General features: G+C 41.5%; 1 protein-coding gene across 1 annotated transcript; it reads left to right on the top strand.

Moving 5' to 3' along the window:
- The first annotated feature begins 1,689 nt into the window (after positions 1-1,689).
- Positions 1,690-8,718, top strand: LOC116946955 (acidic phospholipase A2-like). The gene is made up of 4 exons (XM_032962248.2): positions 1,690-1,834; positions 3,277-3,445; positions 5,750-5,856; positions 7,634-8,718. The coding sequence occupies exons 1-4, from the start codon at positions 1,795-1,797 to the stop codon at positions 7,747-7,749; spliced, it is 432 nt and encodes a 143-aa protein (XP_032818139.1). The 5' UTR covers positions 1,690-1,794; the 3' UTR covers positions 7,750-8,718.
- Positions 8,719-15,356: the final 6,638 nt, after the last annotated feature.

Genomic DNA, 15,356 nt, shown 5'->3' with positions numbered 1-15,356 from the left:
ACAGGTTTTAAATAGAGGGGTAGGAGGACGAAACAGGTGGACTTCTCCACAAATCTGGCTGTCGCCTGATGAAGTTAGTTGTAATTACTGGCGAAACGTCATACTCAGATTAAAAATGTTGTTGCTTGGCTCTCCAACATACCGGTGTGCTGTACTAGTAACGAATTGGCACGTTCTGTTTACGTGACAAACCTTACTAATTGGCTGTGTCGGGTGGTGGCGGATTTAACGACACATTTAGATATGCACGCAATCTAACCCAAAAAAAACTGTATGGATGATACTGGTCGCAAAAGCCAAAAGCAATGTTGGGTCAAAATCATTCAAAAGTAAAATATTAAAATAATTGCCCATCATCACTTTATTAACTTGCATTTATACAAGTATCAGTAATGTAGTGTCTGCAATGGAGTATTTTACTTATATTATTTGTTATCTCGTTATATTTTTAATTGGCTTCACAATAATAATAGAATAAACATGTGTACCACGCACAAATTTTGTTCACTCTCGGAGAGAGAGACTTTTGACTTTTTAAACCACTTTTATTGCCGCCAGCAGCAATAGCACTCTAGGCGATTCCGATATGAAATACACAGTCACCAGCAACACAAATGAAAACAAACGCTATAAATACACGCGCTTTAGCACCGCGCACAACACGAAAGAAAAGTCACGTAGTGATGGTGGTGGTGGTCATCGCGCACGCCACGGTGACGAGCGAGCGCTTCAGAAGGTGAACACGTGGAGGGTGCCGTCCACGCTGGTAAACAGGGCTTTTCCGGCTCCTCCCCAGCGTTCGAAGAAGACGCGCTGCACATCACCGACACGTGTGTGTGGTACGTGGCGTGCTCCAGCCGGAGCCGCGCCTTAAGCAGGCCCCTGAACACTGGAAGCAGCCCAGAGCAGCCGTCAGTGTCACCTTGCAGCGTCTTTTGTCTCGTTCTGTACACCGCCATCTTCGCCTGAGCACAGGCGAAGTTGGCAAGGTCAAGGCGCTTGTTAGCCAGGTAAGGCAGATAAAGAGGCACAGGAAACCACATACAGCACTATATCAGTGGGTAGGCAAACAAAACTGGTGCCAACAATTGCCTACGCTCTGCGGTCCTATATTGTGATGTTTGGGACAACAATATAAAATTGAGTGTACATGAAATCGGTTTATGTTATGCGCATCGCAAAACAAGTTTTTGGGTTGTTGGTAGCGTCACGATGCGAGTCCGGTGACCAGTGGCGAGTGACATGAACCAGTCCTGAGCACATCCTTCGCCAACCCACATTAAACATCATGGTGAAGTATGGTCAAACAAGCACAGAATCAAACGCATGATAATGCTTTAGTCCAGAATTGGATTGATGAGTGGCTGTGTTGTTATGTATGAACTGTATCACCAAAAAATAAAAAAATACATCGTTTTAGGAATCTGTGAGCGACTTGTATTTGTAGTCATGCCACTACAACGCTGTGCATGGTAGTGTTATTACGATGAAACGTTTAATCCTCAGATGCTTCACGAGGTTAGGCTGGGGTGCACATTAGGCAGTTACCTCAACGCACACGCAGTCGTGCAACGCACAGAAAAGAATTCGGTCAGTTCGGGTAAATCCCACCCGTACAAAAGCTGCTTGTGAGCCAACGCAGTGAACGTCATCACCTCACGAGGCTACAAGGAAGTGTTTTTTTCTCTTGCTATATATATTTAGGACAGAGTAATAAAAAAACAGTACAAGAAACGGACCGGAACAGACCTCACTTTGGAAAGCTTTTGGAGTGGCACATAACTGGGGAAAGGAATGGCACGCGTGCTTTTGGCAGTGGCTTTGACAATCGCAGGTACGTGAAATAAACAGCAAAATAGGAGCTGCGATACTTTTAAAAGTTGCCCACACGTGAAAAGGTATTCCATTATGGTAAACGATCTACATTTGCGATGATAGCTGATTAGTCATAACCAGAGTGAAATGAGACTAGCATAAAGTCGGGTGTTTGATACTGTATTTGTGCAACACAATTGTAAACATAACTTTGAATAGTTATTTTTATTGAAGTCATTACCAATGTATTTCTTTTATTTAAAAGTGCCAGTCAGAGGCGGTTTAAAAGATTATAAAATATATCATCATTGACAAAATGTTTTGTTGATTATTCCAAAAAGATTATATGTTACATACTGTAGTATTATGCATTGTGTAAACTAACAGACTAATACAAAATCAATATCTATGATACAGGAATTCCAAGCAGGCATATATAACAAATAATAGGATGCAACTCTTTCATATATGGGTTTATCATCATCACCACGAGCCATAATCTATCTACTGCTGAATGAAAGCCTTCCAAAGCCATTGCTTCGTCGCATGGTCTGGCGAAGAAACAATCCACTGAACTCTCAATGTCTTTACTTGTTCTCTCCTTTGGCTGACACTCTTTTATTGTTCTTGACCACTGCTTATAATCTATTCTCGTGGCATGTCAAGGCCAAGCCCACTCACTCTTTATACCACTCAATATAATATCTCTAACTTGTGCGTGTGTGTGTGTGTTTTGCAATACATACATTCCTCTTTCTGTCACTCAGAGTAATTCCAAGCACGCATCTGTCCAAGCTTCTTTGGGCACGTCACAGCCTTTGTTATATTTTATTTGTCGACGTCTGTGTTTCTCATCCGTAAGTTAGAGAACAAAAAGAAATAGAATAGCGGTGTGTTTGCTCAAGCTTTACTGAAAAATAAGCACCTCAATCACAAGGCTGATGCCTTAATCTGCTGTTCAGGTGATGAAAATGTCTTGAAGAATTACACACACATCAGCCTTGTATCGCACATATAGATACAAATATAAACTGCTCACAAATGATCAATGGAGACAAAATAACGGAGAATTAGGAAGCCAACCAACCACACGAGCAAAACCGGTTCGGGAAATGCACATTTAAAATTACTCTTTGCCTAGATGGACGCGTTTGGACTGATATGCGCATCAGCGTGAAATACCGTTGCACACATAAGCATTATAAATAGGGATGTGTTTTGTGGTTGTGGTGCGCGTTCCTGAATTACTTCGTGTCCGATGTGCGGCGAAACGTTGGGCATCATGCGCGAATCGCGCGTGATCAAAATCCTATCGAATTGTACAAAGAGCTTTCCGCCTGCACATAACAAGAAGCCAAACAACCCCCTGATTATTCCATGCAGCAATGCGTAAACTAACGTCAGCCGAGACGCATACACCTGTTGACGAGCGCGTATTTTTTTATTTTTTTGCTCCAACAGTTCTTGTAGGTTGTGCAGATGGCCATGCTCACGCGAGGCACACACGGAGCTTGATAAACTTGGCGGAGCTCATCAAGTGTGTCACTGGGAAACACGCGTGCGACTACAATGCTTATGGAAACTGGTGTGGCATAGGAGGGAGTGGAACTCCGGTGGACGAAATTGACGGGTGAGAAAGACAACGTACGGGACATGTATGTGGCATACATGACGCACTTATTTATGGCCCACTCTAAACTATATTTTTTATTTTACCAGGTAAGGCCCACTGAGTTAGATAGTTATATTTCAGAAGCGACCTTGCTCAACGAATGACAGCTCAACAAAGTGGCTTATCACGTGGAATTGTATATTAGCCACATGCTCTAAACGCATGTTTATAAATGTCGAGGGGAAAAAAAAAACCGGGGGACCCGGAGAAAAATCCACACGACCACGGGGAGACCATCCAAACTCCAAATATACAGCAGGCGTCAGATCGAACCGCGACCTCCTGTATACCAGGCGTGGTAGTTAACATCTCGCCACCGTGGCACCCACTCTTTCATGCAGGCCAGACGCCATGGAAGAAATGGGATGATCCACACCGTATAGCCCTTGTCAATGGCTTGCAATGTTACGGGCGATACAGAAATTGTCGTAATTGTCACCATTACCGCACCCCACGCGGCCTGATGATCGACTGGCCGTGTCGCGCCAATTAATACTGCAGGGTGGGTGGACAGAGGCAGTGAGATTTAAGAAACTTGTCCATTGTTGCAACAGGAGATCGATTGTTACACCGAGAGATCGAATCTGTAACCTTCAGTGTGCTAACCATTACACCATGGCAACATTCCAAACATGAAATAACCGCATACAATAGAAACTACGTGAGCATTATTAAGTACAGTAACTGCAGTAAAATATCACTATACTGTATGATAATTTTCGATTTAAAGCTTTCGTGACTGCAGGGATTCATATTCTTGGTTCTTTCGGTAAAGTCACGTAGAAGGGAAATAATAAAATAATAAAAATAAAACATAAAATACAATTCTCACGACGTTTCGGCTACAACGCAAGGACGGCTGCTTGCGTTGTGGCCGAAACGTCGTGAGAATTTTATATTATTATGTTTTATTTTATGAGACCTCCTTTGCCAGTAACAAGATATAGTAATAGGTTTTACCCTTTTAACTGGCACAAAAAACTAACACCTTTATTCAAGGCATCACGTCTGCAATAACCACAACACAAGCAGTCAAAATGCAAACAAAAAGACAACTCTGATAATAATATGCACTGTCCTTGAATTTGATTGGTCCACACCCTTTCTTTAGAGCCTAGTCTCCACGGGTGTTGGACCAGAAGATTATCAGAGTTGTCTTTTTGTTTGCATTTTGACTGCTTGTGTTGTGGTTATTGCAGACATGATGCCTTAAATAAAGGTGTCAGTTTTTTGTGCCAGTTAAAAGGGTAAAACCTATTACTATATTATGTTTTATTTTTATGATTTCCCTTCTACGTGACTTTACCGAAAGAACCAAGAATATGTATGAGAATTATTAAGTAGCTTCATGACAGCATTATATACGCTATAATAATACAATGGAGAGTGAACATTCCCAGTTAACCTACATTTTTTGGAGAAATTTTTCTAGGTAGATTGTCACTATATCCATATAGTCGTCGCTTATTAAAATTCACAGCTCTTAATGCCAGTCTCAAAGAGAGTGCCAATGTGTTTATCTGAAGCCAATCTTATGCAATATCAATTTCAGCCCCTGGGCTTTAGAAACCGAATGAGCAAAATGCTCCAAAAATATAGACTGCTTTGCAATCAATCTAACGTCATGTTTTTTGGTTAGATGATGCTATTAATACACAAATTATTGAAAAGAAAAACATCTCTGTAAGACATTCAATATCCTTCATATAGCCATGTCATCATTGGGGTTGTTTTTCCATGGTTGACCATGCTGGTTAGTGTGAGTTGGTGAATGTGGCTGGGATATCACAACGTTCATAGCGCAGTGCAATATCAGCCATACAACAGAGTATACGTCTGCTATTTTAGTAATTTAGTTTACTAGATTAACAAAAAAATAATGTCACGCCAAATTGCCAGCTTTATTAATTGCAAAATTAATTAATGCAATTTGTTATGCCGTGTAAATAGACAATTACATGCACTCTTCAAGCGGACCCTAATCCAATGCCAACAATGTCTCTCGCGATCCTGCCATTATAATGATGCACCCAGCACCGGCAAACAAACAAGTTTACTTGCTTCATCTCCACGGGGGGTGGTGGTGGGGGGTCAAGCGACGCATCTTGCCTGAGCTCACTAACTTTTGATTCGGTTGTTATTGTACCGTCGAGTTAAAGTACATTCGTGGGTCCCGTACTGCACCAGGAATTCAGGACACAGCCATGGGAAATATTTCTGAAATGCAGTTGTTTATATTGTTCTTGGTTTGTATCCACGCAGGTGCTGCCAGCGTCACGATTTGTGCTACGACAGACTCATAGCTAATGGCTGTTGGCCTAGGTGGAGTCCCTATAACTACACGTGCAAGGATTCCCTGGTCGACTGTGGTAAGCCACCCGAGAACCTTGGCATTCAACGCTGGGATTTTCCAGGCCCATAGCTATCTGTACTTTGTCACGACGTATTTTGCATTTACAGTTCTCCTTGCCAGTGGCGTCACTAGGGTTGGTGTCACCGCCCCCCCCATGGACCTCCTCCCGTACCAGACCATATACAGAATCCTAAGTGATGTTTTTTGTACTGTTGTTACTCGTAAATCGTAATTACCGTATGTCACTGAATGTAATGGCAATAGTACTGACATAAACAATTAGCAAAAAAATAAAATACACCTTTAAATTACAATATTTCCTTTAATTACTACTTCATTACTCTTTGGTTCTTTCGGTAAAGTCACGTAGGTATAAAATATAATAAATCACGACGTTTCGATCGCAACACAAGCGGTTGTCCTCAGGCGGAAAAAAATATAATCCAGCAATCCAGAAAGAGTATGGATTCCTGTAGTCACGAAAACTTCAAATCAAGATCACTACTTCATTCTCAAAAAAAGATATTGATATAGGTTCGCAAATACTAATTACCACAATATTGTAGCTAAAACACCAGGAAATTTGACAAAATCAGCGACTATAAAAACACGAGCAGCAACGAAAACAGCAGCGCGTGCTTGTGGCGCGTGCAGACGAAATCACGTGACTCGAAGCGTCACTGGAGTTGGGTAACAATGTCGGCTCTGACCGGAGCCCATTAGAAGGTTAAACAAGTAAATTAGCATAGAGTTTTAACCTTGTAGGTATATTTATACAGTACACGTAAGCTGGGCTTACGAAAAATGTTTTTGTTATAACTAATTACGGGGATATTTTTTAATATATATTTTTATGTATTATATAATATATGTAATATATAAAAAATGCTGGTGAAACACTGCACAAAAATTGTAGATGGTGTGACCCGGTGCGGTCCGCACACCCCCGCACTCCCCTATTGACGCCACTGCTCCTTGCAGCGTGGCTATATTTATGTCGAGATCATATGACCACGTTGGGGGTTTCCAAGCAGAGTAGCCGTGCAATGAACGACTTCCTCATTCGACTGCTGGCTGCATTAGAGGGAGCTCTAGAGAGAGCCCCCCTATAGATGGTAATTTGGCCTACTCTTCTACGCTGGTCAGACTCGTTGGTAGAGTCACGTAGAATGGAGATAAAATAATACAAATAAAAACAATACAATTCTCACGACTGTCCGGAAGACAGTCCTGTTTCTTCACCAGAGGAATGCTACTTGTGTTGTGGCCGAAACGTCGTGAGAATTGTATTCTATTATTTTCATTATTTTATCTCCATTCTACGTGACTTTACCGAAAGAACCAAAGAAGACATCGTATTGTTGTTCTAGATGTAAAACTAATTTATTTTAACTACTTTTTGTATTTTGATTTAAAGCTTTCGTGACTGCAGTAAATCATATTCTTAGCTCTTTCGGTAAAGTCACGTTGAAGGGAAACTAAAATAATAAAATATATATAAAACAATAAAAATTCTCACGACGTTTCGACCGTTTGTGTTATGGTCGAAACGTCGTGAATTTTTTTTATTGTTTTATATATTTTATTATTTTATTGTTTACTTTGTGTATGTTTAGTTTTCTGTCCTTTCGCGCACCTCCGATTAGCACGGTTGGCTACGTAGGGTGTGAAATAAGTTCTCCATGCATACGTACATTATCTTGAAATTCGTGCCAATAAAGTGTGAAAGCGAACGCTACTTGATGTTAAATCAATGTTACTTTTTTGCGTGTATTTGTATCTTCATCTTCTAGGTATCGATGACGGAAGTTGCCAGGCGCAGATGTGTGCATGTGACAAGGAAGTGGTGGAGTGTTTCGCAAGGGGAACATATAATCCTGCGAACAAAAAGAAAAATTTGTTTTGCTAGACAAAGTACGGAATGGAGGGAAAATCCCAGCAAGAAGACTGGAAAAACCCAGCACAATGCCATCTTAAGTGAAACCCAACGCAGTGGCGATTTAAACTTTTTTTTAAATCAGGCTTGACTTTCTTTGCTTGAGATATTCTGTACGGTGAAACGCTGAGAAACAACGTTCCATTTGTCGCAACCAGTTAAACCTGAATCAGGAACATTAATGATTTAAAAAATACTTCTGCTGCAGATCTGCGTTGGTGTGATTGTTTTTGAGTTCCATTGATTCAAACTGAATATTATTTCACAATATGTTTTTTTGTTGAAAATCATGTAAGTGTTTTTACATTGTGAATGTTAATTGATAATAAGTACCATATCAACAGCTAAGTAAAAAAAAACATTTCGAAAACATCTAGGAAATAATTAGAATTGTTTAAGCTTATCCGTAATAGCACTGTAATTAAAAATCTGAACGATTTAGAATATGTCATTACGTCTGGTTATGGTTGCTAATCTCCCAAACACCGAATCCAATAACATCCCATCAAACAGACTCATACTACACACAACATTCAGTACAACCTCATTGCCTGTAATCAAGCACTGTGGAGGCGAGGATTGGTGAATCACGCAAATGTTGTAAACCTCCTTTCCTATATGGGCATGGAGGTGCCATACCCTGACTATGCCAGACGAAGGTGGTGCAGCAAACCGTCGACACATATCATCTGGTCCCTTCTCTGTGAGATACAGTGTTGCCCCCTTGCACATCTTCTTTCCTCTGGCTGCTACGGTTTCCTATCCACATGTAAACACTCGTTAACTTGCTGAACATATCTTTCTCGTTGGCGTCTGGCTGCTGCCTCCTTGCTTTTCTGTCTGTGGTTCCTCCTCGCACCTCTGGTCGAGAGTGAATGAATACAAAATTAATGTATTATTAGTATTACTGTTATATGCTTTAATAAAGGTGCTCAACATCAACTGTGAAAATATCCATCAGCAAGTAACATCACACCTAAACATGGCACAGATGCTGTCTCTGGTATTTAACGCCTCCCTAGCATGAGAACGAAGAGACTGCAAATGGTGTTGTACACTGGTGACCATCTCCATTGTGATTAGAAGTAGTTTGAGACTGGTTGGTTATTTCATGGCACGTAAAAAAATAGCACTCGTGGATACCAGCAGGTGTTAACTGGTCTTGCACGCATTTCGGTTCCCAAGTGATCAGAACATTTGCACCACATTGAAATCCATTCTACTTCTCCACATATAAATAACCATATTCCTTAGTCTTACAGCTTTTCAGACCACAGCCCTACAGTTTTATTGAGTGCCCTTGCCAATAACATCTGGTAACCCAACAGCATTTGTTTCATAAGCCTGGCTCTGCTGATGAGGCCGAGAAGGTTTGATCTGGTCCATAGTTTGCTTAAACAAAATGCTGCTGTGTAATATTAGTCTAAAAATCCGCCATGGGCTGATGGACTACAGACGTACAGTATTTGTGTTTATATGTGGAGATAGTTTTGGTTTAATATGCTCTGAAGCACACACATGTAATTTTCATTTCTGCACAAAGTCCCATGGGTCTGGAACAGATCATTCACATGTTTGCACCACCTGAGGCACCATTTATAGGGATATTGTTATATTTTTCAATCGCATTGTAGGTAATATTGAAATGTTGTCGAGGACATTAGCAATATAAAATAATAGCGTCTTGGAAATTGCCACATCATATTTGGCACAAGGTGACTGAAGCTCAAATCAGGCCTCATCGTTTCCAAAGCTGGGCTGCAGCCTAGCGGGTAGGTGTTTGTCAAATTCAACGTTGGAACTAATTTGTGGATGGATTTGGCGTTAATTTGTTTCGACAAAGGAGATAGCGTGACTATAAATTGATCTGAAATCGAGAAGGGGAGACACTTATATGTCATGAAGAAGCGGATGTGTTGAATCGAACGGATGTTATTCTAGAGCGACAGTGCTGACACCTGGATTGGGAAAAAAACAATTACGAGCTGGCGTATTGATTGTGTTTCGGCATATTAAAGGTTGCCATGCTTTATGGTTGTATTCTAACAAAGGGATATTAAGGTGATTGGCTGATTAGGTTGCGTGAGCATGCTTTTTCATCTGTAATTGTGAACGTGTGAGCACGGGTTTTATTCGATTGGGTTGAGTGCGAATGCTTTTGAGAATTGAGAGACAAAGTGCACAACCTTAATTAGATGTAATGAAGCGCGCTTTCTCAGCCTGTAAATACGAAGCTGGGTAGATCAGTCGAGGAGGTAGTTTGTGGTCAGGAGCCACGGCAGACTGATTTGCAGGCAGAACTCGAGTGACAAGCGACTGCCGTCCAGGTGCAAGAGTCACCGAATTTTTGTACACATAGTTTATTTGACGTGGCTCTGTGACAAGACTGCTCTCGAGGACTAAGGTGAGTGAAAAAAAGACAATGGGGATGGCGTGTGGCTTTGACAGCTCAGCAACAGGAGAGCGTGGGTGATCAGCCACACCAGGAGGGGGTGATGTGGGCGGTTACACAAGGCTGGTGATGTGGGGTTCTGGCAGCAGGCCAGTACTGAGCAGAGGGGATTTTACTGCGGGAAAGTGACAAGTAATATATGCCATTCCCTCGCGTTTTTTGTTAACGATGTGCCTGGTGTATACAGATGGTGTGCAATAGCTGTCTGCCAGTTACGTAGCTTTATTTTTAGTCGTGCAAAATAAAAAAAAGCCTTAACTGCTCCGTTGGGTCACCTTGGTTACATTGCTTTGGCATCTGTCCTTCCACAAATTTCTCCAGTGGGCGACAATAGGCAGAAGATGGTGCACGCCTCTGCATAGCAGCGAGATGTGACACCCTCCAGACTACCTGCATATGGAGCCAAAACTCCATTCCGTCTTCTCGTAAACAAAAATAAAAACACCCTGGTCCATCTGCCTCTTTGCTGTCCAGACCAATATCATCAAGCAGCCTCTGTTCACACACATATTCTGGACTGGTCTTTACTCCCTTTGGGGCTCTACCAGGTATGGGGGTTACATTAAACCAATAGTGCTGTGTTACCAGATCCAGCGGAATTTCTGTAAAAGTATACTATTGTCAATGATGCTCCTGGCTACTTGATGCAACCCCCCCTCCCCACAAACATAGGTGCACGTGCTTCATAATTTAACATATCAGGTACCACATACAATTTCCCCAGCGGTTTTTTTATAAAGCCACCTCGATCTGTAATACAGCGCCACCCCCTGTTTGTAGAATTGTAAAATGGCATCTCAGAATTGGAAAGACAATCTGTGATGGAGGGCGGCAAATGGCACTTGCAATTTAAATGAAAGCTACTGGAATTACAGTGATTTAACCATTCCATAAGTTGTCTGAATAGCTAGAATTGGCTCCAATAATTATTTGACACTCCACCCAGATACTTGTGTTTATCAATACCTTGCTATTGGTGTCGTGTTCAAAGAAAACACATCTCTACGGAACTCTCGCAGAGCAATGGAAGTGGATCTTACAGAGCGACCTCTTGATATCGTTTCCAAGATACCTCTCATCCACACAACACTTTCCCCCCAGACCTACCATAGAGGATGGTTTGTCGCATGACTACAAAACAAATGTGTGTTTGTGTGTGTATATATATTTAGCTGGGAGAGCTGTGATTTAGGTAAATTAAATGTAATGATTTTTTTTGTGTGCAGCGATTCGTGACTCAGACCATCAAATCACTTTATGTGAGAACCTGGCTTAATTAATTATGCTGTCAGGACATCAAACTTGTGAATCATCAGACCATCTTTTTACATTTAAGTCCTGTCTCAGCCTGTTGATACAAAATAAAATTAAAAAAAAAACGGGATCTACAAGCCAAGCCAATCAGTCGCAGGGCGTCTATGGCCCTTTGCCAGCAGGCCCCGCCACTTAACTGCCCCTTGTACCAGAGGCTCTGCCGAGTTAAACTCCATTCCCATAATTGTAACACCAGACAAATGGCATGCCAACCACCTTTAAAAAAAAAGAGATTCTACACTTATCTTAATTGAGGCCAATTGGTAGAAAGCTTTTTTTTTTACAATTTACTAAATAATTAGAATGGATCCGTGCACCAAATGAAACGAGTCTGTCTGGGACACTGGTTAAACCACACACTGATTATGTGTCTCTTAAAAAAATGTTCAGCCATATTTTATTTCCGCCTTTCGAGAATTGTAGCCAAACAAGTCCATAAACAATACCGTAATTGTAGTCTGTATTTTGCATCTGATATGTTTAATCACATTAGTGTCACAACAGTTTTGCACAGTGGCTTTTGAGGCGTTTAAGTTTGGGTACTTTGCGTATTTTTGCCGTCCCTAATAAAAACACGGTGATAATAAAAATGTTTGTGTATGTTCTCTCACTAAACAAACACAACATTTTAAGATATTTTCGGCAGCGTTTAGAAGTGCATTGGCAATGCATGTTTTGCTTTGGTATTTCAGCTGCTTTATATTCAGGACATGTGAGAGGTAAATTTTATTTGAATGCTCTTGGGAAGCTTAAACTGAAAGTGCAACATCCAAAGGCATCTGCATATAAGCGTTTAAACCGTGTATATGATCTGCAACGACGTGAATCAGAAAAAAAAGTTGACAATGAAACAAGAGCTAAAAAGTGTACACAAACGCATGGAGGTGCATGCATGGCTACATACGGTGCGAAATAAGTTCAACATGCATGCATACATAAAAGCTTTGAACAACAGAGAAATGGCAATCCGAAGAGGGTAATCGGAGGCATCCTACAGAGTGTTAAAAATTAGGTGGGCTTTGACAACACACATCGCCAGAAGGTATGATGGCCGGTGGTCACAACTAAGGGGCCGTCCATAAATGACGTCACGCACCTGGGGGGGCGGGGGGTCAAACATTTGTGACGATGTGTGACGAGGGGAGGGGGTTTGAGAAATGTGACGTCACATCAAAATGCGCAACTTTAAATAAATATAGACAACACGTTTTACTTAATCAAATCGACTTTTTAATAAATGTTTTCTCTTACAACATCAGAGTGCAGCGCCACATTAAATACACACTACAATGACAATGATTTAAAGCGATTTGAAGCACGTTTGATTTTTTTGGGGGGGGGGGCAGAGCTTTGTGACGTCATATTTTAGGGGGGGGGGGTCAAAAATCGTCCAAAATCGCGTGACGTCATTTATGGAAGGCCCCTAATGACAAGAGTTGAAGCCAACGGAGGAACGTGTCCCGGAGGATGGCCACTTCGGAGGTGACGCTATGAGATCAACTCTCGTGAGGTGGATTGTTGCATCGCGGGACTGTGGGGGAATGGCGATTCTTTGAGGAAGGCCCCTGTTGAGAAGAGGATGCAGCCGTCGTGATTACGTTGAAGGCCGCTTGTGTTGTGGCCGAAACGTCGTGATTTTTGTTGTTTATTTTTTTTGTTTACCTAGGTGACTTTGCCGAATAGAACCAAAGAGTACGTTGCAATAAGTCTGTACACGCAACTTCGCTCAACATTCACCCAGATGTCGTTGCACCTCAGAAGCTAAGCAGAGTTGCTATTGTAATCTTAACGTAATTTATCTATTGTCTTGGATGCGGTGAATTCACTTGATGAGAGGAGAGAGGGGGGGGGGGGGCGAATCTGTGACGCGTGAATTCGGTGAAAGCGAAATTGACGGCAGTAAATGATGGTGAATGGATTGAATGAATGAATGGGGAATGAGTGAGAGCCATCTAATGGGAGTATGAAGTGGGAACAGTAACGGCGGTGGTGGTGGTTATGGGGGGGAGACGAAGGGGTCGTGGGGTGAGCGAGCGGTAACGTTAAGTGAGTTTTGAGTGCGGAGCGAAGGTGACTGCTTAATTTGGAGGGGGAAGTTTGTTCCAGTGAAGAATGGGGGGGGGGCGAGAGGTGAGAAAAAGACAGAAAGTGTGGATTGATCACGGTAATGACTTGGCTGGGTGGCTTGTAAGTTAGTGTTGGAGGTGTGGTGGTCCTGCTGAGTGGCCAGGAGAGGGCAATGCTGCCTACACGTCGGTTTTCTCCGGTTAATCTTGTTTCCACCAACACCTTAACAAACACTTTTTTTTTTAGGGGATTTGGACAAATATCTCACTGCAGGGCCTTCCTTGAAAATGCGTGAGACTCGGTGGGACTTTTACAGGTGAATCGGCATTGTTTAATATATTCAACTGTTAAACATTGTAATACAACAGAAATAATGCTAAGTTCAGTACACGTACATTTCCATTTCATAAAGTCAGCACTTCTGTTAAACCTTTTAATATTATTTCTGCATCAACCACCGTCAACAATGCATTTTCAACACAATACAAATCGTTGACGATGACAAATAAATAAACGGCGAAAAGTGAAATCATTGGACCGGTGTAGTAAAATGTAATGATTGTCATGCATAATTAAGTATACTTGTTCATTAGTGAGTTATTTGTGGAACATAAATGTAACTGTGGTAATTGACGGGATAGATTTTTTATGAGGACATTCCCCGAGGAAATGGATGTGAAATTTGTTGTGCAGGTGCCAGATGGTTTGCGGCGTCGCAGGATTGTGAGGTGGTGGTGGTTTTGAGGCCTTCCTCCAACAATGTATTGAACATGACTGACGATGATGAATGTTAAATGGATAAGGTGTGGAATGTAATATACACTTGCAAAGTCAAAATCTGATTCAGAATATGTATTTATTCATACTGGATGAATCTGATGGAGCTAATAAAGCTCCTTTTCACAGATGTCCAACAAATAATACAAAACACGATAGTAGTGCAAAGTGTAGGAAAGGTAAACAAATCACCTGAACAAAATCTAGAAATACAATTTTACTATATATATTTTTTTATCTTACCAGGTAAAGCCGAATAAGCTTTTCACCTATTTTTCAGAAGTGACCTTGCTATAAACGATCGCTCAACTAAGTGGCTTGTCGTGTGGACATTAATAGCAGCAAATGTAATTTAAAATAATCTAGACGCATATTTATAAAAGAACAACGCGTGTCAGAAACATGTGGTGATACCAACCTCTTCCGACTTGTGGTGTTTTGAAAACTGAACCTACAACTCCAAAACAATATCGGTCTTTTCATAAGAACACACAATATTTGTGTCCACATACCCACAAGCTTTATTATGAAAGTTCATAGAACATTACACACGTGGTATTTGCAATGTCCCTGGTGAATATTTTTTACGCTCGCACTGGTTTGAACACACCTTGGATTTTTTTTAAAGAGGAGGGGGGGTGGGTGGTGCTTATTTTGAAAACGGCATATAGGGTACGACGCGATAAGGCTGGAAGTCCAGTCGGGGAACATTCGCATTGTCGCTGCAGATAGAGACGGTTGAACGTCAGCAGTCAGGTGCAGTAGAAATGGATTTTTTTGATGAGAAAATGGATGGGATATGAAACGCTGTCGAAGTCTCTCTGCACGCGTGCGTGTCAGACCTTTCGGCCTGCAAGTGTAAATACGACGCAAACAATTCTATTTTGGACCTTCCTTAACAGGGCTTTGTCCTATCCTGCATCAGCACAAGATGGATACAACGGGTTATTGTGTTTTTGTTTTGAAGGGT

Source organism: Petromyzon marinus, chromosome 28, assembly GCF_048934315.1.
Source record: "Petromyzon marinus isolate PM22_M1 ecotype Great Lakes invasive population chromosome 28, UKy_Petmar_22M1.pri1.0, whole genome shotgun sequence".
Lineage (NCBI taxonomy): Eukaryota > Metazoa > Chordata > Hyperoartia > Petromyzontiformes > Petromyzontidae > Petromyzon > Petromyzon marinus.
This window is presented reverse-complemented; position numbering and strand designations above follow the sequence as displayed.